The following is a 25,394-nucleotide window of genomic DNA, read 5'->3' as shown; positions in this document are numbered from 1 at the left end:
ACAATAAATTCCCTGTTGTACTTCCTAAGGCTTTCGACTGACCCCTAAACCCATTACCAAAAACAGGACGTACTGTACAGTATGTTGAGCAAATGCACTTTAAACTTTTCTAGCCACTCAGAAACGACAGCAGAATTGAATACAGATCTACGCTGGATTGTGCTAAAGCAGCAGAATGGTGCATAAGCATTTTATGATCTAACTATGACCATCAAAATGTTTAAACAAAAGTGCATGTTACCCTAAAGCTACTGCGAGCTTCCCCTGACGCTGAAATTACCGGTGCCACACTCTCAGTATCACATATTAAATCACTGTCTCCATCTCTGAGGGTCTAATCATTATGGGATTCACTGCAGAGACCAAAGAGTACAGTTTCAGTCTTATCAAACAGTGCTTTCACACATGATAAGATCAAGGGAAGTGGGATCAGATGAATCCAGCTGTCTGAACATAATTCAGAGTTGTCAGTATCCTACTAATGCATTAAACATCCTTCTAATCTTTGCATTAAAGAGGATCAATCGTTTAGATCAGATGCTAATCAACATGGAGTAACATCAATACAAAAGATGGCAACAACACTACAATGGTGCTTTGGTAATGCATCGTACAGGCACTTCCCTCCTGAGGAGATCTCACATTCTCTAAAGACGAAATGAAGTGAAATTACTTTGTTGGCATACAGCCATGGGTAGAAAATCTTTTAACACACGTGCTACTCACTGAGTGCTACTAAATAAGAAATTACACTAGGGAAGATTATGCCACGTGCCAGTTTGAGAGCTATTCTCACAAACACTAGAAATAGATTTTCTCTATTCATATGAAGGGTTGAATATCTATCATCAGCCTTCAAATACCACTTAACATACCAAAACAGCCTGTAAAAAGACACTTACATTTCCTTGTGTTTCTCTTCTGCTAATATCTGGTCATCTGGCTTGAGTCCATACCTGTAAGACACAAAAAGCATCTTCGTAACACCAGATCTACTCATCAAGAACACACCAAAAAAAAATCTAAAAAATCATTAGGTTAAAATGTTTCTCTTTTTTTTTCATTCAGTGACATAAAATACAAAAAGATAAAAAAAAAAAAACTCCTTGTCTAAAGTAATTCATTGTACCATATTTTGTTGTCACGTGCAGCTAATCATCTTGAAATGTGCTCTTAGCCAAAATAAACCATCATGGCAGCTTATTTTAGTAAGATGGCTGTGTGGGTGAAGGTATTAGGCCTAACAAGAAATAAAGCTTCTTTCGTTGAGCCATAATCACTTCAACTTAAAACGCCTTTGGAAGCGAGTACAATAATTTGCCTATTTCATTTCAGCTGATCACTGTGTCTAAATCCATCCAAAAGCATGGTCAATTATGAGTCATGCGTAACAGAAAAACATGAACTTGGTGTACTTTTAAAAATGGAAACCAACTGTCTGTAGTCTGCGTTTGTGGTACAAAGGGCCATAACAGCTCATCTAATAAGGTAAAATTTTACATCTGAAGAGGATTATGGAACTAGAAACTGACTCATCGCAACTATTGGAGGTCTTATGAAACAACAATAAAAAATATTTGAGGCAAAGCAAAAACAATGAAATGACTTTTGAGTATTACTTACACTACTTTAAAAGTTTTTGTTGTTGTTTACGGTAAAAGATAGTACTGTAAGAACATTTATAATGTTTAGTCTTAAAGAGACTTGTTTCTAAAGGATCATGAGATGCTGAAGACTGGAATAATGGATGCTAAAAAAATTCAGCTTTGCCATCAGAGGAATAAATTACATTTCAAAATATATTCTAATAGATTGTTTTGAATTGCAATATTTCACAAAATAGCAGTTTTGCTGTATTTTGATCAAATAAAAGCACCCTTGGTGAGCATTTCTTTTGAAAAACTGAAAACCTTAAGCAATCTTTTTTTAAACAGTAGTTTATATGCAGGTAAACTGTTAGGGATCTTGTTAAGATTCTCTCTCAAATGAAATGAAAGGATAACAAATTAACCTACGGAATCAAACCTTAATCGGTCCATGAATAATATTTTAAGAGAACAAAATAAGTGGCATTACTGAGATTTAGGTGATTGCTCAAGTAACTCTTTTTTCCATTATCTTGAAAGTCTTTTTATATTTGTATGTGGTCAATCATGTGCTGGCCAATATCTAAACATTAAATAGACAGCCTAGTGAGCTCTTAACGCGTCTTAGTAATCTATTCTTTGACTCTGCCCTGCAAACAACAGGTTATGCAACTAAATAAACTGCTTTACACTTCATAATAAATCGAATGGAAATCATTACAGTCAAAGTCTGCCACAGGTCCGGCTGTTCTGTCTGAAACAGCAGTTTTAAGATTATCCTGTTTGCAATAGTGCTGACAGTTAAGAGCCAATAAACTGCTGTTTGATTGTTTAAAAACATTTCTATTTACAAAATGTGACTTGGTTGGTATATTCTGCGATTTGATAAAGTGAAGTGACATTCAGCCAAGTATGGTGACCCATACTCAGAATTTGTGCTCTGCATTTAACCCATCCAAAGTGCACACACACAGAGCAGTGAACACACACACACACACTGTGAGCACACACCCGGAGCAGTGGGCAGCCATTTATGCTGCGGCGCCCGGGTAGCAGTTGGGGGTTCGATGCCTTGCTCAAGGGCACCTAAATCGTGGTATTGAAGATCTGATCAGCTTATACATTTATGCATGAAGTACTGACAAATAAAGTGACCGTAAAAACAGATAAAACCAATTAGACATGCACATTTTTTTTTAAATGGTTCAGAAAGGTTAGATCAGGTTGCCCGCAGCTGAAAACATCTGTTTAGTGAAACCGCTCTAAGCGTGCCATCTCACGGTCATGGTAAGGCAAAGACGCTAATGGCAAGTCGGGCACTGCCAGTGGGTTTGAGGTTATGTAATGGAGGGGGTATTGTTTTATGACTAGTGCTGGAATGGCACTGTGTGAGTAGGCCTACGTGTCAAGCAGGAGATTTCCTCTCACCCACAGAGTGTCCATGGCACATGCCACCTCTTTAAAGAACAAGGACACTTGGCCTATTATACCTATTATGTTTGATTTCTTTATAAATAATATTATGAACCCAAAAGCTACCTGGCTTCAAACGTCTTTTCAAAACTAACATAGGTTGACCAAAGCTCAACCACTCGGTGACATGTTAAAAAAAGAGGTTTTAGGTCACACGTCACCCAAGACAAAATGCTGACACGACACACTGATACAAAAGCAAATATACAGCAGTGCCCAGTCAAATCAAATTGATTTGAAAGAAAGATGTGACTTACTTGTCTAGAAAGTCTTTGTCCACAACAGCACAGATGTCAAGCAGGGGGTTTCCCATCCCGAAAAGGGCATTTTGACTGAAAAAAACAAAAAAAAAACAAGACATGAGTAGTCCTGACAACAGATGTAAGCATAGTTACACTAAAAGCATATGCACAGGGCCTTTGTGATTCACTTGGATGATGTGTCTTCTAAAGATAGCATGGGCATTACTCTGACCAACAAAAATGTAAAAAATGTGCATAACTCAAGCATTTTTTGTCTTGAGGGACTTTTCATAACTGAAATTCAGCATAAGCATAGAAGATCAATTTGAGCATAAACTACAGCACATTACACAATTTGAAATATGCAAGCATTGCTTTTTAATGAAATCCAGATCTAGATATTATATTAAATCTAGCTATTTTGTCTATCAGTCAGATACAGAAACACTCAGCATCTGTTTAGCCAGACACAAATAGTTTTCAAGCAGAAAAGCATGTCATAAATGTTTCAAACAAGCACTGAAACATTAAAGAAAGCATTAGACAGTCAACACATCTAACAAGCCAAAGTATTCAAGCACGTGGCTGACCGTTCATTCACCCTCGGGGAAACATGTGGTGGAGCCCCCCCTGAAACATTGCCTCTAATCTATTGTTGACAGATGTGATAAAATTACTAATTTTGCAAAGAGGAATGACAAAAGTCTGCATGTTTTTCCATAATATATTATTCTCTATTATTAATGTAAACAAATGAGGCCACACTTCCAAAAAATACAAGGAATGAAACACAAAGCAGGCAACTAAAATTGTCTAAATGATCGTTTGCACTCCTACATGCAAAGAAAGACAATTGTTTACTGGAAGTCATGAGAAACATGTGAATATGCACAGATGTGTCAGTGTGGGAGTTTGTGAAGCTTGTGGTGCTCTAAAACAGATGTTTAGGGGGTGCTGTTCAATGCATAAAGAAATATAGAAATAAAATGTCTGTAGTGACTAAAACTATCTCTGTACAACTTAAAGTAAAAAAAAAACAGCCATCTCAAAAACAGGATAAATAAGCAAACTATCCAGAAAACAATATAGCATCACATCTTGTAAACTTCCATTATCCAAAACAATCACCAAATTCTATTAAAACGACATGCTATTTGAGTTAGAAAAACTGTTCCCCTTTACATTGTGGAGTGACACAATTATGGCTATCCAGTTTAGCCCTACCTGGCTGTAGGCATGAGGATGGCTTGAGGTGATGATTACTGGAGTTTACTGACGGCCAGACAGCGGTCTGCAATGTTAGGACTCAGACAAACGCGTGCCTCGCTGCTGATTGGCTGAACGCGCAGCAGCATCGACTGCTGATTGGGACAGAAATACCCACATTTTGTGGGTATAAACTAAACGACAACTATATGGTGTGTTCATGCATTTTTTTAATGCGTGCATGTATTAATGTGAGTGTGACTTACTGTTGTGATAGTGACAGCAGGAAAACTTATTTTTCCAGCAGAGCCGGCATAACAAAAACACGTGGAGCCGGAGGGACGCACTCCAGTTGTCGATATAAAACACTCAAGGACAACGGTTTGTTCAAGTATTCATCATACGTACACTATGAATAATTTAAGAGATTTTGTAATGCTCTGGATATCGTTCACTCATAAAAATGCCCCATGATCACGAGTAACCGGTTTATGCAGCAAAACCGAACCGATTCATCGGAATTGCTCTATAATTGGAAAATGCCTGATACATTCCTGTTTAATGCAACGACAATGTGGTTTTGAGAGAAAGCACTGAAGCACGTGGACTTTAAATGACACGCAGACTAGACCTCTGACTCAAAAGTCCTCGCAAACAAACCGCCCCGTGTTCAATTTACCAAACACACGGTTTGACTCTGTCATTCTTCTCTGTTCAACCGATGCTTGTGTTTGCTGTAACGTTACCTGAGCTTTTTTTCCTCGAGTTTAATCCTTTTGGCTTTAGGTTCATCGGACGACATGCTGTAGCGTGATAGTGCTCTATCAAATATTCTCCAGGCGGCAGGCACCTTCACCTTGTTGAATGAAGAATCTGAAGGCGCGGTTGTCGGATAGTTCTTTTGAATCGAATCTTTTGACTGAGTCGATTCACAAAACCGCGCGGAACTATTCCTTCACGAACCGGACTGAAACGGTCCGAGCTGTTCTCACGGACCCATTTGAACTGAGAATCGTCTCTCTTGAATTAATCGGTTTCGTAATGAGTTGAGGCCCGATGAGTGAGCTGCTTATAAAAGCATTCGATTCTCTGTTCAGTGGGTCAGTAAAGAACGCGAGTGAACCGAAGATTTGACTAACTGAATGAAAGTTACTTTAATAGACAAATAGCAAAAATGCTACACCTATCCTACTGCAAATGTATTAATTTTTAAATAACCCACATATTTAATAAACTTCAGGAAACTTTAATCCTACACGGCAGGAACCACGTGATAATAAATAGAGAGCCAGTGAATCTGTTCATTTGATTGTTCTTTGAAAATAGTTGTTCAAAAGAACCGACTCGACGAAATGATTCTGGCCTGACACATAGCTGCCCCTGTGTGTTGCCGGAATAAAAAATACATTCCAAGCTAATATAAACATATAAAATAAACACATGCTTTGTAGAGGCAATGTTAAACGTCTTTGATCTTAAGATTTTTTTATTTTTTTTTACAAGGAGCGAGTGTTTGTGTTTTAAATCTATTTTAATATAAATTGGCGACAGGCTTAGATTTGAACGCATGACACATCTGCCACATTTGCAAGCGGGGATCCTGCCTGAAAACATCAATCAAGACAGCTGTCTACAGGTACGTTCTATTTAAATAAGTTTAGATATGTGTAGTTATGAACAACCGACTCTCTGTGTTTGTTCGACTGAATATTATTGTCTTAAATAATCGGTAAGATATCCTGTAACTCTTTCTGCAGGGAACATTACTTTTCTGCTTTTGTTTTTATTATTCTCTGAGGGATTAATGTTTTAATTAGCGATCACCCTGTCCTGCATTCCCTTTTAAAATTATAGTAATATATATGTTACAAGTTTGTTTACCATCAGTTATGATAGATTTGAAAGAAATCTAGGTTCTGAAGTTTTAATTTACTGATAAAATACAGAGAGCTCAGGACCTGAAATGTAATTTATAAAGTGCACAATGAACAGCATTTAGATCTAACCCCTGCTCACTATAATTTTTTCAAAAGTTATTATTTTTTAAAAATGGATGTGGATGTTAATTTGTGGGTGAGTTTACCTAAAAGTTCTCATAGTACATTTTGATTATTAATTTAAAGTACTATCACAACAACCCTTTTTTAAATGTTATTTTTATAACCAGTGTTAAAAAAGTTCCAGGCATATTCCTCTCCAAACTGGAATAACATAGTAGCTCATATCTGCTGCTAGCACCGTGACTCCCATTCTCATTGTCCTATTTCACAGCCCTCATCATGATTCACAGCTTGTTTCTGATAAACAATGCTGGCGATTTATTCCTGGAGAAACACTGGAAGAGTGTCATAAGCCGCTCCGTCTGCGATTATTTTTTCGAAGCACGAGAGAAGGCAGTGGAACCTGACAATGTGCCTCCTGTCATCCGCACCCCTCATCACTATCTCATAAACATCTACCGTGAGAAGATCTTCTTTGTTTCTGTCATCCAAACAGAAGTGCCTCCACTCTTCGTAATAGAATTTCTGCATCGAGTCGCAGAGACATTTCAGGTATCAATAACCCACTAACTGTGTAGCTGCGAAAACATATGCTAACATGGACTACGGTCAAAAGTTTGAATTAAGCAAACTTGGTGTACGTTTTATTGTAGATGTCTTGTATAGATTGTGTGCTGAATAATATGGTGTTTATAATCCTTTATGTAGGACTATTTTGGAGAATGTTCTGAGACCACGATCAAGGACAATGTGGTCATAGTCTATGAGCTCTTGGAGGAAATGTTGGATAACGGCTTCCCCCTCGCTACAGAATCCAACATCTTGAAAGAACTCATCAGACCTCCCACAATCCTGCGGTCGATGGTCAACACCATCACAGGTAAAACACCACATTCCTGAGTAGTTTGTTCATGGCTGTGCGATGTTGAGAATCTGAATTATAACCCTCAGGCAGTAGTAATGTTGGCGAAACACTCCCTACTGGTCAGCTCTCCACTATCCCATGGAGAAGAGCAGGGGTGAAATATACCAATAATGAGGCTTACTTTGATGTGGTGGAAGAAATCGATGCCATCTTGGATAAGTCTGGTAAGAGTGTTGTTGGTACTTTGATTTCACAAGTTATGTGAATGCATTAAACTGAAGGTATGTATTTCCTTTTAAGATTAATATTGGTGTTCTCTTCTGTTTTAGGAACTACAGTCTTTGCAGAAATCCAGGGGGTTATTGATGCTTGTGTCAAGCTCTCTGGAATGCCAGACCTTACTCTCTCATTTATGGTGAGGCCACTTAATCATATTCATCTCTCTTTTTTTTCTGTTTTGAATAATTCTATTTTTTGTGCCATTAATTATATTTCAAATTGTGATGAGACCAATCTAGCGACAGGGTGGAGAATTGAATCTATCCATTGGTTGTTAAATATTTTTTCTGAGCTGTGGCACATTTTAAACAACATTTCTTCGCTTTTATGATCTCGTTTGAATCAAGGGCATTTGTGTAGCTTTAAAAATTAATGTTTTCAGCAAAACATGTTTAACACAACTATGTGTTCTTCATCCACAGAACCCCAGGCTCCTGGACGACGTGAGTTTTCATCCTTGTGTCCGTTATAAGAGATGGGAAAGTGAAAGAGTTATCTCCTTCATTCCCCCCGATGGAAACTTTCAGCTCATGTCGTATCACATCAGTGCGCAGAAGTAAGCAGAGTGTTGATCTGAAACAAATAGTTAAGCAGTAAACCTGAAACATGTATTAAAGATATTTAGATATTGCAGATTAGAAGTTTTTAACCTGTTTTTGCAGCCTTGTAGCAATCCCGGTATATGTGAAGCAGAACATCAGCTTCTTTGAGACTGGATCTTCAGGAAGAATGGACATCACTGTGGGTCCTAAGCAGACCATGGGAAAGACTGTGGAGTGTTTGGTTGTGACCGTACACATGCCAAAAGTGGTTCTCAGTGCCAACCTCAATGCAACTCAGGGAACCTACAACTATGACCCCGTCACAAAGGTCAAATGCAATTTGATTTTTTGCAGTCGTGTTATTTTAGCAGCTGTTGATCATTTGAAACACTGCTTTTGGCTAATTGTTCTGACTGTTGTCTTGTAGATTTTGGTGTGGGATATAGGGAAACTTAACCCCCAGAAGCTGCCCAATCTGAAAGGAAGCCTAAGTCTGCAGTCTGGAGCTCCTAAACCAGAGGAGAACCCGAGTCTGAACATTGACCTGAAAATCCAGCAGCTAGCCATCTCAGGTAGGCTAGGGTCCTTTATCAGCTTTGGTTGTTATTCATTGCCAGCAGGACCTTGTGATAAAGCACTATTGTTATTAACACACTTTTAAAAAGCACAATAAGATGCTGTAACCCTATTTCATTTACTATTTGTTCACTTTTTTTTTTCCTAAATTTTTAATTTCCTTCCACATGTTTGTATGTAATCACTGAAATACCATCAAAGGTTTAGAATCATTTTAAAAATGAATAAAAAAGTTAATTTGATACATTCAATTTGTTAAATGTGACCGTAAAGACATTTATAATGATACAAAACATTTCTATTTCAAATAAATGTTTTTGAATGATCATATGATCCAATGAGCATTGAGATTGCAATGAGAATGATATTGAAAGAAATCTGATCTTTTGTAGAGAGGGTGTTCACATGGTAAGTGTCACAGATTTGCTTATTTGAACAATGACTTCGATATGGCATACCTTAAGTTTTGGTGCAAAATCCTTAGAAAAACAAAAAAAATCCTATTTTCAGACTAATGTAAAGGGCCTGTTTTAAAATGTGTTACATAAATACAGTTATGCTTATTTCACTCTCTTCTGCTTCATAGGACTGAAAGTCAACCGTCTAGACATGTACGGAGAGAAATATAAGCCATTCAAGGGTGTGAAATATGTGACCAAAGCTGGGAAGTTCCAGGTCAGGACATGAGGCCAGCTGCGGAGAATCACAAGCATATGCCAAAAGTTTATTAGAGGTGCCATTCAGGATTGCAACCTTGTGCACAATCTCCCTTATTTTGTTAAAACGTGGCAGTTACATTCGTTATTGTAATATTTATCTTTCTTGTTTTGTGGGAAGTTACTGGCAGTTTGCGAGAAGTGAAATTCTTTTTCAGAGAGCATTTGCTTTGGGAATCTTTTACTTCATATAAACAACCTTCCATTAATGTATTAAAACTGTACTATGTTAGATTTAAGGTACGGTAAATCTTTGCCAGAAACACATTACATTTATCACAATACTGCTCTACAGTCTTTGATATTGTCACAAAACAATACTTGAGAGTTTCTGCTCCTATTCACAGGCCTTATTTTTTTAATTTAAATTTATTTGCCAGTTCAGTGGCCTTTGAATGAAAAAAATATATATTTTGAGGCTTCACACATTCAAATGGCCTTTCTTTAAAAGAACAGTCATGCTTATAGCAGGACATTTTTACAAGGATGCAATCTACTACACAAGCACATCACTGCTAATAGATGAATAGAGGCTGCATCTGCTTAATAGACAATTTACAATTGAAGTAGTTTGCCACATACAAGCACTATGGCTATGGAGCCCTTATGAGCTCCAGTGAGCTAGATATGCAGGTCTGCCACCTTAATGAAGCTTTATGGATTTGCACACAAAGTTACAATAGCATTATTTTGTAAAATGTCAAGGGAACTGCATAACTGCATTTTAAGTTATGTATTTAAACCAAAAGTCTTCAGATTTATAAAGTTTGTGAACAAAATGTCTTTTTTGTGTGTTTCCACTTCTGACTAATACCTGTTTATTATAGCTTCACTTGAATATGTTTGACAAAATTGGAAAGTACACTTATCCCTTTATTGACATATTTGGGGAATGAAGTATCCAAACAAAACACCTTAACAGATTTTTTTTTATTAATCTGAGGCACATAAGATATGTGTAAGATATTCTATGTGACACTGAAAAAAGTCAACATTAGTGTCATATATACATTCACAAAGCAGTAATTTCACCCTTTCTAAATGTCATCAGAACCCACAACATGCTATTTCACATACAAATACAGCCCTGTAAACTTTCACAACGAGGCACTATATTGGGGGCTGAAAAAGTACTCTTTCAAATGTATATGTTGTAGATAAGAGTTTTTAAGTGAATGCAAGGCAGTGAAGCATCATGATAGTGTTCTTGTAGCTGTACAGAGAATTCAGAGAGATAAGCTTGTGCTACTGAGTTTTTCATAGAATGACTGCACAATTTCCACACATTTGATTCTATACTGTAAATTTACTGTCATTAAAACGATAGATCACACAAAAACTAAAAATCTGCTGTCTACTCACCCTCATGTCCTTCAAAACCTGTATGACTGGAACACAAAAGATGATATTTAGAAAAAGTTTTCTTCATACATTGAAAGTCATTGGGCTCCCAAACAACATGTTTTGGACCCCATGAACTTTCATTGCATAGACAAAAACATTTTCAGTTTTAGAACTACATGAGGGTGTTGATAGACTTTTTTTGGGTAAACTGTATCTCCAAACTCATAGGTATTACATATAAACAAACCACCTGGGTCTTGTTACCCATTCTATTTAAATGGGCAAAAACATTAAGACAGTTTTTCGTCATCAAAATTCTACGGTTGCAAACACAATCACACCGAAACGTCAAAATTACAGCCATAAACCGTAAAAAGACTGAGCTAAGAGAACAGTTCAACTGTTGTGAGGATTGTGCTTTTCTTTTAACAAATTTAAATAATCATTCACTCTCTCACAAACTTAAGTGTGAATGAAGTATGAAGAATTACAGTGCTAACTATTCAAGCTTTCGCATGTCTATGTAAATTTACATGATCGATGTGTTCTTTGATAGCTAATGGATATTAAGTGTAAAAAAAACGATCTTTGGCATCAACCATGCCATGCAAAATACATTTGTGTAATGGCACGACCCATCAAAATAGGCATTGTCATATTTAATAAATAGCTAAGCAAAAGTTAATTATAAATATGAGCAAAGAACAGTTAATTATAGTGAATTATAACTCAAAAACAACCAGCCATAGGGTTTTTGAATAGCAAAGTAAAACTTACAACATTGTATGTGTTGTATATTTGTGACTAAAAAGTGATCTGTGATCATGTTCTGATGAGATATAAGAAATATAAATATATACATTTTCAATAAGAAAATTTCATTGTCAAAAACTAATTTAAAGTAAATTTCATCATGAACTCCAACACTGTTCGAGAGAGGCATCATGCCATTTTTCTCCGATACAAAATAGAAAACTTTTTCATGCAAAAAAAAAATAAATATATATATATATACCTGGAATTTGGCAACCCAACATACCAAAAATATATATTTAAAAATTTGCTTCCTGTATACTCCTACACTATACCTCAGGAGTGTGCGATAAAGGTAACAACAGCAAACTTTCAGGACAAAAATAGCCTGCGTAAGGAGCAGCGGAGGTGTTCTAAGTACCCATACCAGCAAGTAAATAAAAATAAGTAATACCAGTCACCCTGAAACTTGAGCCGAACACTAATGTTCTAAAGTTTAAGAATCAGAGAGGGTGCTTTTTCTCCATCTGCCACCCCTTATCACATCTCACAATGTTTGAAAAGGCAAGAATTCAAATTACTAATGGAAATCAACTGGTCCTCAGTTTACTGGTACCAGGGGGTCTTTCGGACCCAGCGAAGAGTGCACCCTGCATCTGTGCGGATCTTGATCGAGGCAGCTTCTGCTTCTCTGACCGTCTCCTTCACGGACTGCATGAGGTTCTGCGCGTTGTGCACAAGCATCTCGGTGGCCTTAGGACCAAACACAATCATTTTAATTCCAATCCAATCCAATCCAAGATAACCTTTATTAAAGATGTGCCTTGTGTCCTCACCTGCTCAGATTCTTCCTCACTGATGTTTGTACGTCCCAGCATAGTGGCCTTTACTGTGGACAGGATCTTCAGCTGAGTGCTAATAGTTGGGATACGCTCACAAACCTGGAATAAACATTCCAGAGTTCACAGAGGAGCAATGTACTTGATAAGGAAAACTATTTGATATTTGTGCCACTGACCTGCAAGAGGTTTGTGCGAATCCGTTTGTCAGTGCATTGTTTGGCTACCTCTTTAGCCAGCCGTGTGACCTCATCGGAGGCCTTGGCGATGTCTTTGGCGCACTGAATGAGGGCACGTTTATTCCCACTGCCTCCACGCACTAGACGAGACATTTCCGCCATGAGCAGGGCCATGCGCTTAGCTGCTCCAATGATGTCATTACCCTAAGAGGAAAAAAACCCATGTGGACATAGCATTAGGACTTAAAATAAGGGTTTGATAACAGACGTACTTTGGCAAACACAGGTAAAATCTAAAATAACTACATACTGTTCCTTCCTATAGAGTCGGTTGCTGTTCATGTAGATCACTTTTGCCTGTTCTTAATCTGTGATTGATGAGGAGATCTATGTATCTAACTTCTATATCTTAACATTTGACAATGTCAAAAGACAAACAAATGGTGTTTAGAATCATGTCATTTTCATCCAGTGCACATCAGTCATGCCTTACTGAAATTAGTATAGGTTTATCATGTCTTCTGAATTCACATTTGTAGGAAAAAATATGAGAAATAAATACATGTGAACAAAACATTTTTCTGTGCACACGGAAAAGCATCTGTATGCTTGCTACTGTTTTGTAAATATACTTTTCCGGTGTGGGTGTTTCCCATCATGTTTTTTTCATGCCATCAGTTATATCTCACAATTTTGAATTTTTCTCAGAATTCTGAGTTTTTATCTCTTTTGTTTCCAAAACGTAATTAAAGGAACTTTTTATCTTACAATTCTGAATTTCCTCCTTGCAATTGAGAGTTTATATCTCATAATTGCAAGAAAAAAGTTTAGAAGATTATACAATAAAAATTACTATTGTTTTTAAAAAAGATTTTATGACGGAAATATTAGGCCCTGCCCACACGAACGTGGTTATTTTCAAAACCGCAGCTTTTCTACACCGTTTGGCCATTCATCCAAACGCAAACGTAGCATCAGGTTACTGAAACTGTTTAAAAGTCCTGCAGGACTGAAGATTTTCAAAAACCTTGGTTGTAGTGTTATCGTGTAGACAGTGAAACCGGAGATTTTGGCTTGTGACGTTGAAGCATGCACTGTTATCTCCACCTACTGGAAACTTTTTCAGGTTTCTGATTGGCCAACATGGCTTTACGGTTGGGATTATATCACCACCTGTTGGTTTGGCATGCTCTTGACAGTGCTTCATAGCATGCGTTTGCGTTTTTTGTGTGAATGAAGATTTTTTTTTTAAAACGGAAGAAGGAAAAACTCTGTTTATAAAAATACCTGTATACGTGTGGACAAGGCCTTAACGTTTCCGCAGTTCTCCTGTGTGCACAAGAAACTCTGAGGCCATTTTTTTCTGCATACATAACTTTAGGGGCTCTGTAGAATCTACTGTATTTTCCTCCAGCTGGTGAACAATATGGTGCCCATCTAACAAATTTATCATAATTATAAAAATAAAAAAAGAATTCTGCATAATCATTTAGTGAGACAGTTATGTTTATACACAGGCATGCAAAGTTTGTGTTAAAATGTAACATCCTACAATTGCTTTGACATGGTTCATTTAAATGGTTAGAAAAAGTGTGCAACAAACAAACAGGCATGTGACATGACTTCAACACGTGTAATTCCGAAGTCATTGGGAAACTGTCATCCATGGCTTCACAGGTTTGCAAAAGCAGAGTGTTTGGCAGCAGCGGTTGAGTGAATGGCTCCTTGTTTAAATCGGGGCACAGAGGCGTGACAACTATCAGAAATGAGCAGGGAAGTGACTTGTGAAGCCAGTATCAGTTTGTCCAAGAAATGCACAACAAACTTGCCATTCCAGTCGCGGTCATTGGCAACCCCAGCAGCAAAAAAACACACCGGACCCAAGTGTGAAGCAACAACAGCAGCAGCAGCAGCTATCTGGTTTCAGCATTCCCACAGTAATATCTGGATGCAGAAGGGATGCTGTGGCCCGCCAGGGCCGGAAAACAGAGTACCTTACTGGACCACTTGCTAGCCTCCTGGTGCAAAGTCTGCGCAGCAGCCAAAATGGGCTGGTTAACTGGCTGATTGGAAGACATTAAGAGTAGCTCTGGCTCAAAATCATCTTCGTTGTCTGTGAATTCATCCTCATCGTCTATATCTACTTCCGCCTCAGCGGCCTCAAAACCCTCGTCTGTCACTTCAGGCTGGGCAGGCTGGGGAGGAGGGGGAGGAGGGAGCCAGCATGGAGAAAGAAGGACAGAGTTAGTACGAGGTACTGCATGGAGATTCCCAGGACGACATGATTGTGGGAACATCTGGGTTTAGGATAGCTGGGAGGGGCAGCATTCTGGGTCCTGCTCGGTAACGTCTGCCACCGCATTTATAATGTCAACTGAAAATCATGAAACTGATCTATTCTCACTCAAAGTTGAGGATAGAAACTGGGATTTTAATTTGGACAGAGAGCAAACAAGCAAAGCTCCCAAAAAGTTGAAATGCAATAGCTTTGACAGATTGTGTTACAATGAGTTTATATTTCAAATTGAATTAAATGAATTGATACTTAACCTAAAAATACTCCTAATCAATTATTTTATAGAGATTGTCCTCAAAGTTTTCCCTTAAATTGTCTTGATATTTTTCTTTTAACTTTTCCAACCATTCATTATTACTGAATAAAGATTTTTTTTTAACATTTATGAGACTGTTCTCACAAAAAAGCTATTTATAGCAGCCAAAATAGTCATATAGACCATAATTTCCATAAAATGCATTTAAAAGTCTGGGTTTAATGTAGGTGTTGTTTTTTTATGCATTTTATTAATTTATTTAAATTGATGGATTTCAATTAAAAAATGACAGTCAAGACATTTGTAATATTACAAAAGATTACTATTTCAAATAAACTTTTTTTTAAACTTTCTATTCATAAAAGAATACTAAAATATTAAGCAGCACAACATAAGAAAATGTTTGTTGAGCAGCAAATCGGCATATTAGAATGATTTGTGAAGGATCCTGTGACACTGAAGGCTGGAGTAAGGACTGCTAAAAATTCAGCTTTGCCATCACTTGAATAAATTACATTTTAAAATATATTCAAATAGAAAACAGTTATTTAAAACTCATAATATTTCACAATACTGTATGGTATTTTACTGTATTTTCAAACAAACAAATGCAGCCTTAGTGAGCATAAGATACTCAAAAAAAACAAAAAATCTTTCCGACCCTAAACTTTCGAATGGTATTGTATCGGTCTATCTATCTGCGAGATCTCAGTATTTCAATAATACTGCTATTCCTAATTTTTACATTTTATTCAATTTAGTAAAGTGAATATTATAATAACTAAACGGGCAATAAATGAGGCTGTGTGTAGATACAAACAGGGAAAGACCATTTAATACGCAAGAGAACAAATAGTTTTCACAAGGACCAAGAGAAAGGCACGAAGGGACTGTTCAACTATTATAGAAATAGAAGAAATAGCACAGAAATATCCGCAAAAGGACAACAACACAACCAGTATGTCAAACACTCACTATGGTCACCTGATTTGAAGTAGACTGCTACACAAGCCGTTGTAATGAGCTTGTATCTGCTCTGCACTAGTTCTAGTTGATATCACATCCACTGTAGAAGACATTTTCCATTAGTTAAAGTTAACTCCGGTAGTCCTGTCTGTCTCGTTTCATAGCAGAAGCTCTTTTGGGGTAAAGCTGCTAAGAAAAGTAATGTATTGCTCTATCACTATGGTAAAAAAAAATGAGTCTACTTGTTAAAACATTAGAGCATGCAAACATTTCTTTCATAGATGACAGTTTCCGTTCTTTTTCCCCCTGAAACTGGAATCATCACAGAGATTTCCACATTTCAGGTTAAAGACAACAAAAACACTCAGAGTTCAACAAAGGCAACATTTCACAATCATAAAAAGCAGACAAGTACACAAAGTGCATCTCAAACATTTGAACACATAATTTAGTTTTTTCATTAACTTTGTCATTTTCATCTTGACAGTCTTTGTGAGATTCAGTTTAACTCTCCGTGTGATTTACTAACAACGTGCAAAATAAAGAACACGACATCTTATTTACATATCGACAAACGCAATGCACTAAGTGCAGCGTAGTTGCAAATAAAGAAGCCACAGTACATTAAAAAAAAAGATCCTACATGAAAGTACATGAAAAAATGAAGGGTTTCAAGAAGTGTTGATAGACCTGGATTTGTGTTGCTCCTAGTTGAAGGTTCCAAGTCTTTTATTTCCTTAAGCAAATTCAAAATAACATGGCTTGGCAAACTATGTTCAGATAATGTGTTTTTCTGGCATTCCAAATAAATTAATACGCGAGGAAAAAATCTTCTTCCTTCTACCACGTGCTCTCTGTTCTCTCTGGTGCTTCCTCCTAGCAACAATAATTGCAGCCAAGCGCGAAATACTGTAGTTTAAGACATGCTTTTTTGGACATTAAATAATGGCGCAAATAGCAGTAATTTGACAAACGCAAACATTAGTAAATCTCATTGTGTGATTCATTTGAATACTCTCCTCCCATAAATTTTGCGTCTGAAATGGAAACTCCTATAAATGCATATTCAATAAGGTCATGTGCAAACATAACTCTGTCCACTACCTTTCAGTGCTAATTCGTCACTGCGCGTCTTTAGTAAAACCTGACAGTGCTATTTTAACGCCGAAAGACTGGCCCTTGGATGAATAGAAAGTTCAAAAGAACAAAGTTTATTTGAAATAAAAAATGTTTGGTAACATTATAAAAGTCAGTCATTGTTGATCAACTGAATGTGTCCACGCTAAATAAAAGTATATATTTCTTGAAAAAAAAAAATCTTGATGACCCCAAACTTTTGAACCATAATGTGTTTCTAAAGAACAACAAGGAATGATGTTGTGATGAATGAAACAGAATAGTTCCACTCACCTTACTGGACCATTTACGGGCCTCATCGTGTAGCTGCCTGGCCGCCACCATCATCGGCTCGCTCACCATCTCACCGGCTTTCTGCTCAGGGAACTCCTCGTCTTTCTCCTCTGGGGGTGGAGGTCTCGGTGGAGGTACCTCTCCCTCTGGGAGGGGCGGTTTGGGAGGAGCCTGATCATCACTGACCTGATGGAATCATATTGGTGAGTAAATGAGGACAGAGTTGTCCCTTTAAGACCTGAATTGATGCTTTAATTTGACCTACATGCAGCTGATCAAGGTCTGGAGGTGGAGGTGGAAAGTCAGGCTCCTGAGGCTGAAAGGCTTCCCTCACTTTCCCAACAGCAGCCAAGATCCTGTAGCCAGAGTCCAGGAAGCTCTTTTGTGAACCTGATCATTAGGAGAAAAAGATTTTCTGTCAGTAATATGAGAAATTGATTTCTATAAATGTATACAGAATGTATACACGTATACAGAAAATGTAAAATAAAAAAAGACCTGGATCCTGGATGTTTCCTGCCACGGCTTTAGCAGCCATAACCATGGGTGAGATTGTTCTACCAAGTTCATCTGAAGCAGCTTTGACCAGTTCTCTGAATTTCGGGTCCTCCGAGTTCTCCACTTCCCGTTTGGCCACCAGAAGGACCCGGTTAGCCCGCCGGGCAATGCTGGTGGCCCCTGCAACCAACATCTGGGGCTGAACATTAGCCATTGCCACCCGGCATTTATCAATGTCTTTCTTAATGGCCTCTTCTGATGCATCCAAGAGGGATTTTGTGTCAATGGCTTCATCCACAAGACCTGAAATAAAGATTGTGAATATTTGAAAGAATTTCTAAAGATTTGATGTGGTATTTTATGTGATATGAGCTTTTGCTTACTGGTCATTTTTTCAATGTTGTCAATCCATTGGTTCTTCATGGTCTCAAAGTGTTCATATGCAGCCTGGTTGCCAGGGTTTTTCAGCAAAATGCGTGCAGCAGAAGTGACCTGCTCATGAGAACAGCAAAAGATAGATCAACGTGTCAAACTCCACTTAATATTACTCATTCTGAGAGCTGTTATTGGTAGAATTATTAATAAACAGTAAAAAAAAAAAAATGCTGTGCACCAATATATCTTTGTTTTTCTTTCTTTTTTTTTTTTTTACTTTTTATATATAAAACTTGTATAAAGTCCCACTTTTTAACAAAGAAATAAAGATTATTTTAAAAGTTTATATTTCCCGAATTACAATAATACTGAATTATAATAGCCGTTCAAAAGTTTGTGGTAGGTAAAATGTTTAAAAAAAATGTAAAGGGTTTCTTATGCTCACCATTTATTTGATCAAAAGATCAACTGTAATGCTGCAAAATATTAAAATTATTTTTTTTTAGTATTTTTATATTTTTTTACAGTGTCATTTATTTCTGTGATGAAAAAAGCTCATTTGTTTTGACTTTAGTACTGTGACAACATAGAAGCTAGTTATTTTAGAAACATCCTCATAATTTACACTCAATACAAGTCTTATTTTAAGAATGAGATCATTATCATATTTGGTAGTATCTGGAATCAAAAAGCTTGAATGCCTCTGGAGACGTGATACTGTGGCTAATGCCCAGCTATCAGGCCAAGCACTCCATTATGTGCTCTTAAAGTAGCTCTGGCATAAGCACAGAGCAGGCGGTCCACACATATCAACACATATACATATATGAGCTGCATACCTGAGGTGTTAGATCTCTGGCTGATTTCACAGCCGCCTGGATGCCCTCCACTGTGCTCTTATTGGCTGTTCCCACCGCGGCGGCCTTCTCCGCTGTAGCACCCAGTCTACTGGCATGATTCTCAAAGTTAGACGCCCTTTCTTCAAACACCTAGAGGAGAACAACTCTAAATTAATTATAATTCTTATTTTATAATTAATAATTCCATTTTATCTATATACTATTATAGTTTTTGTATATATTTAGAATGAAAATGTAATTTTAACATTTTGCTTTCACTTTAGTCATTTTTTTTAGTAATTTAGTAGTAGTGTTAGTAATTTTGCTGTTTTTTTGTCATTTTAATTAGTATTTTATATGTCTATATAATTTCTAGTTTTTATTTTGTTTTTGTAGCTTAATAAGTTCTAGTTATGTTAAGTTAAACTAAACAAAAATGAGAAATGTTGCCATGGCAATTTCATTTTATTATATCATATTTAAATTTAGCAAAAAAATAAAATAAAACAATTTTTTTTTTTTTTAGTATGAGATAACTATATTAAAAACACATAATAAATATGATAATGACTGAGTATGTTTGTATGCATTTCTGACGAGATAAATAATTAACCATAAGAACCAGAAGTGTTTATTTATTTCTAAAAATGGCTTAAGTCAATTTACAATTAGGTTTAGGCCTTGGAATGCTTTGTGTGAATTAGCATATTTGATATGATACTGAAATGCAAGCTGTGCTCTGTTTAAAACAGGTGTATAGGCAACGGACCCCCTCTCTGTTGGGGGCCTCAAGAGGCGCGGTTGCTGCCACAGCCAGGAGTTTAACAGGTGTGGTCGTATCACTGAAAACATCAGACACCTCCTGGGTCATTGCTTCCTGCATCTTCGCCTTCAGATCCTTGAAAGAAAAATATGAGATGATGATTTATTTATGTGTACAGTATGTATTTAAAAAAATAATTAGTTTCAAGTCATTTGCTTGAAGCAGAATAGGAAAAAATATTGTGTAGTGCAAATATTTTCCAGCAGTGGGCGGCATTTGCTTATATATTACATTGAGCTTAAAGCCCTGGTGATTTGTGTACTGCATTACTCTAGAGCAGCGGTTCTCAATTCCAGTCATCGCGCCCCACTGCTCTGCATATTTTGCACGTTTCTCATCTGATTCAGATAATCAGCTCGTAAGAAATGAACTCCGTTCATGAACTGTGTTCCAATTGTTCATTGCTCCCTACTCCCTGAGCACGGGAAATCTGTTGAAGTTTACCTCACATCGAAACATTCATTCACTGATTTGTGCTGTGCAGCGTCTTTAAACATGGACAACTGTGACATTATATACCTCTGTAAATCAATACAATTTAAATTCACGTCTTGCACACTTCAATGCACTTTGATTGGAACATATAGCTACGTTTGCTTCGAACGTTTGCTTTGATGTCCACTTCGCAGGGCACTTATGTTCGAATAGAACAAATGTCTGAAGCTCTAAGAGAAACGTTCAAAATGTGCAGAGCAGTGGGGCACGAGGACTGCAATTGAGAACCGCTGCTCTAGAGCCAGCAGATCTGACCTCTGCACATAACATTTGAGAAGATCTAAACATCTGATTATGCTTCACTCACACCTGCTGTGTGCGAAAGATAGCCGGATCTTTTAATAGAAAAGGGGGACACGATGCCTTACTTTAATTGCCTCCAGGAGATGAGCAGCCACAGCGCGCGCCTGAGGACTCTCTCCCTCTCCCCGCGCCGCAAGATCTGCCAACTGCATCATCAGCTGCTCCACTCGCTCACACTTTGCTAGCAGATCCTGTCTGTACGGCCCTGGTAGAGAGCTGGCCAGCCGGCGGCCTTCCGCTATCAGCCCTCGTATGGCAGCCTGGCCTACAGACAGAGACATGACAAGCTCCCATTCAAATTTAATGATGAAATGAGTCATTTCTAGCTGAAACAATCAAACAGGTTTCTCAAACACTCCAGACTCCATTATATTACTGTTTGGACAAACAGACAGTCTCTTCAGGGAAATTAACCAACAAATTGCTTTGGGATGGTTTACCCAAAAATCATTAATCATTAAATGTCATTAATTACTTCCCCTCATGTCGTTCCGAGCCCGTAAGAACTTAGTTCATCTTCAGAACAAATTAAGATATTTTGGATGAAATCTGAGAGCTTTCTGACCCTGAAGACAGCAACGCAACTATCACTTTCAAGGCCCAGAAAGATAGAAACGACAAGGTTAAAATAGTCCATGTGGCCAACCGTAATGTTATGAAGCTACGAGAATACTTTTTGCGCAAAAAGAAAACTAAAATAACGACTTCATCAACAATTCTTTTCTGTGTCAGAGCTCGACCTAGATGAATGAAGGTTTGACAGGTTTGGAACGACATGAAGATGAGTAATTCATGACAGAATTTTCCATTTTGGGTGAACTATCCCTTTAAAAAGAAGCTATAATCATAATAGAAACATTTTGTTTCAAGCCACCTTTTCTGAGAAACAAAACATTGGTACTGTTTTATTCATAATCCATATGTGAGTGCCAAACCAGATGTGATGTATTTTAAGTAAAACTATAAATATGCAGTGAGAATTATTATTTTGCACTTAAATGTTAATTTTTAAACCAAGATATCTATAAAATGGGTGGTTATAATAATTGTGGAAAATAATTTTGTAATTATTACATATGTTAATTATCCCTAGACAACCTACTATGCTTTTCTTACAAACACAATGGCATTTGTTTTGTGTGGATATATTCATACATTCATTATTCATTCATTTTACCAAGTGGAGGGCAACAGCTGCTTTATGATTTGAAATTGCCAATAATGTGACAATCATACACCTTTTTTGTTTTTGTTTTTTTTTACTGACTGGCTAATAAATCAGCACTATTAAATTAGCACTATATTAGTATCTCTATTTGCTGGTATAAAAAATATGTTTTTGCTCCATAACAAACCAATTTACTTCACTTGAAAGTAATAACATACCACTTATATAGTATGCAATATCAGTATCCAAGTACGCCATTATTAGATAAAGAGTGCATCCAAAATGATAGTATATTAAAATAACAAGCCATAGGTGACCAGATAGTAAACCGTTTCTGGTGGATTGAAAATTGAGAATCTGTTCCATAGCCAAAGCTTATTAAGGATAATTAACAATGAATTCATAAGTAATTAAATAATTAATAAGTATGGATTTTCCCTATCACGAGCGAAGTACAAACTAGTGTAAATATGTGAATTGGGACAAGCCCTGGTACTAAACTGTGCAGCTCTGGTCTAGAGTTACTCCAAGACTAAGTTAACCTGAACGTAACATGACCTGCTGTGAATAGGACACGAAGCAGCTATTTATGGTTAGAAATATTTTAAGTATGAACATAAATACAACAAGGACAGAGGAAATGGCCATCTGTCACATCACATAAAGGTCCAGAGTCAAGTGCCTAGTTCCATACGTATGAATAAGTCATTCAATATGCCAGTGTTATCCTTTGGGGGAAAAGTAATGGCCTCAGATGACCAGATGAGGATTTTACTACACTAGTAACAGATACAGATATAATAGTTATTGATTTTTGTGTCCCATTTAAGGAGTAATGTTTCACCTCATCCTGCCACCCACCTACTCCATGATCGTCCACTCCAGGGTTGTTGATCCAGTGCAAGGCCTGCTCCATTTTGCCCTCTAGTGTAACAGCAGCCTTGGCAGGTCTCATGTTGGCCACGGCACGGTTAGTCTTTGCCTGCAAGTTCTGCAAAGCTGTGCCGATCTGTTTGGCCAGCGCTCTAGCCTCAGGAGTATCTCCTTTACCCCTATGGCAAAAAAAAACAAAAAAAAACACAGCATTTTTTTTCTTTTGTAAGATCATAATTGTCTGTACTGACACTTTTGAATAACTGAATACACTGTTTCTGAGTAAAAGTATTATTTCCTTAAAAAAAAACGTACTAACTTATTTATAGTAAAATGTTTCATAATATTATGAAAGCAATAGGAATCACATCAGGCACATTATCTTGGTTACATAATGTTTCCTAAAAGTGAGCATGATACTGGTTTATCAAGTTCACATTTTTCATCATGTGCTGATCAAAGTCACAACATGGTCTAATCATGATAGGCTGGCATGAATTAGATCAAGCTGTAAACAATCTGTTCTTTGAAAGTGGAAAGAACACTTGGAACGTTCTTGTAAATTAAAGGACTCTTAACTGTATGTACTTTAGATCTATAATTACATTTTACGAAGCTCAACCAGTCTCGCAGTGAGTCCTGCGACCTCGCTGATGGAGCGCAGGATGTCGTCTCTCTCTTTAGGATCTTCACACAGGTCAGCGATGCGCTTGGCCTCCACCAGAAGAGCACGGATGTTCTCTTCCCCCTCGGGACCGCCGTTAGGATCAGCCAGCCAGCTCTGTACAGAAACAACCATTCACACAACAAGTTCAGTTACAAGTCACATTCCTGTGTTCATTTATTTAAGATTTTATTTTTATTGTATTTTATTTGATCAGTAAATTAAGTTTTTAATTTATTTTGCATCACTAGACTATAATATTAATAGTAAACCTAATAGTTAGTTAGCAGTACCTTCAAACGTAATCTCACAGAACACTCTCAAAACTCTTGTGTTCCTTTATTATCAGAATATTTATAGTCATATTGTCATTCAGCATAAGGAACCAGTCTGTTACATAACCACACGTCACATTGCTGTTGTCTGTCACAGCACAGACAGCACAAAGTAAAAGTATTCTTTCTGTTTTTCAGTTATCCACCCTTTAAATACTTAGGAGTCACAGCACATCTCCACTAAATAACATCAGTCCAGACAGATTTATGTAACATCTATTTAAATGAAGACATGTCTGTAATTATGACTATCCATTTTAAGTACCCACACATCTTCTGGGATGCATATACCATCTCTTTAAATCTATAAATATAACTAAATGGCTAAAAAGACAGTCAATTGCGTTGGTAATATTGGGTATGAATTTGTTTTGGTACAAATTTTGGTACTTGTTGCCTTTTCAACTGAGTCTTGAACCCTGAATCCGTCATCTTGCCCAACAAACAAATAAAATACATTATGATGTTCATTCATGTTTATTTTGTGCTTTAAGTTAATATGAAAAGATGATCAGTTCACATGTGCCGCTTGAACTGAGGCAATACAGCGATCTGTCACGACACATTAAAGAGTCACAGAACTGTATTTATTGTTTGACTTTATTAAAAAAAGACACAATTTTAAAGCCGAGACCTTGTTTCATAGCAGAAGTAAGCTGCTCTGTTTTGTCAGTCGCCGTGCTGTCAGTTTACTCTTTGCTCGGCGATGCATTTTTTACTGCGTGAGAACATGTGTAGAGTGAGAGCGGGATGGCTTGTTTAACATAGCAACAGTAACTAAGGAGGGCAGGTTTTTGTGAAGGGTCGACTGAGCACCACTTCAGACACACTGACTAAACAAACCAATTCATTAACAAAACACACTTCAAGACTTACCTGGGCCGTGTCGATTCTTTTGGCAATGGCCTGTTTGGCATTGGTCAGGGCCTCCAGTTTCCGAGCTGCGTTCTCCACTTTGCCCACCAGAATATCCAAACCCTGTCCCACCTGCTGAGCTTTCTGCATACCCATAGGGGTAGCACCCTGACCTCTGAAGAAACAACATATATAAAGAATAAACAACAATAATAGAACAGTCATACATTTTCATGATCACAAAATCAACTGGAGAATAGAATGACTTCGTAATACATTAAGATCTCTCTGACCACCCGTTAACATTGATTAAACATGGACATGAAAAGCATCTGCATGTGAAGGTCAGTGTAAAGAGCCTCCGTGTGTGAGAGTGATCAGTGGTCCAGGGCAGCCTCTGATTATCCGGCCCTACAGCCTTTAATCTGCTTTCCTTGACTCTCTCTAATGAAGTCGGAGCCCAGCGTCTGATCATTCACTTTCACTCCAGCTTTCAACATCCTTGACACATGGGCCCAACTGTACCACCCCGTTCCTTCCAACTCCTGTACTTAGCAGTCAGGGATAAACAATCCCCGGAGAATTAGCTCGCTAACAAACAACGTCTAAACTGTGCTTATTGAAAAACCTGACACAGT

At 37.4% G+C, this 25,394-nt stretch overlaps 3 protein-coding genes across 11 annotated transcripts in view; 1 reads left to right on the top strand and 2 right to left on the bottom strand.

Moving 5' to 3' along the window:
- Positions 1-5,748, bottom strand: part of adka (adenosine kinase a) — a 147,048-nt gene extending 141,300 nt beyond the window's left edge. Inside the window, exons 1-3 of one of the 2 annotated variants that reach the window (XM_059566268.1) lie at positions 5,254-5,748; positions 3,317-3,391; positions 903-956 (exon numbers count right to left, since the gene is read on the bottom strand). In XM_059566268.1, coding sequence (XP_059422251.1) covers positions 903-956; positions 3,317-3,391; positions 5,254-5,309 — 185 coding nt within the window. In that variant the 5' untranslated portion in view covers positions 5,310-5,748. Of the gene's footprint in view, positions 1-902; positions 957-3,316; positions 3,392-4,525; positions 4,606-5,253 lie in introns of those variants that run through there. The other variant, XM_059566269.1, reaches the window with a different exon arrangement.
- ap3m1 (adaptor related protein complex 3 subunit mu 1) lies at positions 4,753-9,564 on the top strand. 5 transcript variants are annotated; one of them, XM_059566263.1, is made up of 10 exons: positions 4,854-4,888; positions 6,059-6,143; positions 6,779-7,059; positions 7,216-7,387; positions 7,459-7,596; positions 7,702-7,787; positions 8,074-8,207; positions 8,314-8,521; positions 8,621-8,765; positions 9,356-9,564. In XM_059566263.1, exons 3-10 carry the CDS (start codon positions 6,787-6,789, stop codon positions 9,454-9,456), a joined length of 1,257 nt encoding a protein of 418 aa, XP_059422246.1. In that variant the 5' UTR covers positions 4,854-4,888; positions 6,059-6,143; positions 6,779-6,786; the 3' UTR covers positions 9,457-9,564. The 5 variants fall into 5 exon arrangements, with proteins under 5 accessions (XP_059422249.1, XP_059422246.1, XP_059422250.1 ...); XM_059566266.1 differs by lacking the exon at positions 6,779-7,059 and having other exon boundaries at positions 4,753-4,888; XM_059566264.1 differs by lacking the exon at positions 4,854-4,888 and having other exon boundaries at positions 6,014-6,143.
- An 836-nt stretch (positions 9,565-10,400) lies between these two features.
- Positions 10,401-25,394, bottom strand: part of vcla (vinculin a) — a 42,688-nt gene continuing 27,694 nt past the window's right edge. For 2 of the 4 annotated variants that reach the window (XM_059566259.1, XM_059566260.1), the window contains exons 9-22: positions 24,778-24,931; positions 23,508-23,683; positions 22,891-23,081; positions 20,927-21,126; positions 20,010-20,138; positions 19,241-19,390; positions 18,410-18,518; positions 18,027-18,329; positions 17,794-17,918; positions 17,529-17,714; positions 14,595-14,795; positions 12,601-12,804; positions 12,419-12,523; positions 10,401-12,335 (exon numbers count right to left, since the gene is read on the bottom strand). In XM_059566259.1, the coding sequence (XP_059422242.1) occupies positions 12,189-12,335; positions 12,419-12,523; positions 12,601-12,804; positions 14,595-14,795; positions 17,529-17,714; positions 17,794-17,918; positions 18,027-18,329; positions 18,410-18,518; positions 19,241-19,390; positions 20,010-20,138; positions 20,927-21,126; positions 22,891-23,081; positions 23,508-23,683; positions 24,778-24,931 (2,380 nt within the window). In that variant the 3' untranslated portion in view covers positions 10,401-12,188. The remainder of the gene's footprint in view (positions 12,336-12,418; positions 12,524-12,600; positions 12,805-14,594; positions 14,796-17,528; positions 17,715-17,793; positions 17,919-18,026; positions 18,330-18,409; positions 18,519-19,240; positions 19,391-20,009; positions 20,139-20,926; positions 21,127-22,890; positions 23,082-23,507; positions 23,684-24,777; positions 24,932-25,394) is intronic. The other 2 variants (XM_059566261.1, XM_059566262.1) reach the window with 1 other exon arrangement.

Source organism: Carassius carassius, chromosome 14, assembly GCF_963082965.1.
Source record: "Carassius carassius chromosome 14, fCarCar2.1, whole genome shotgun sequence".
NCBI lineage: Eukaryota > Metazoa > Chordata > Actinopteri > Cypriniformes > Cyprinidae > Carassius > Carassius carassius.
Note: the sequence above shows the minus strand (reverse complement) of the source record. Positions and strands in the feature narration are given on the sequence as shown.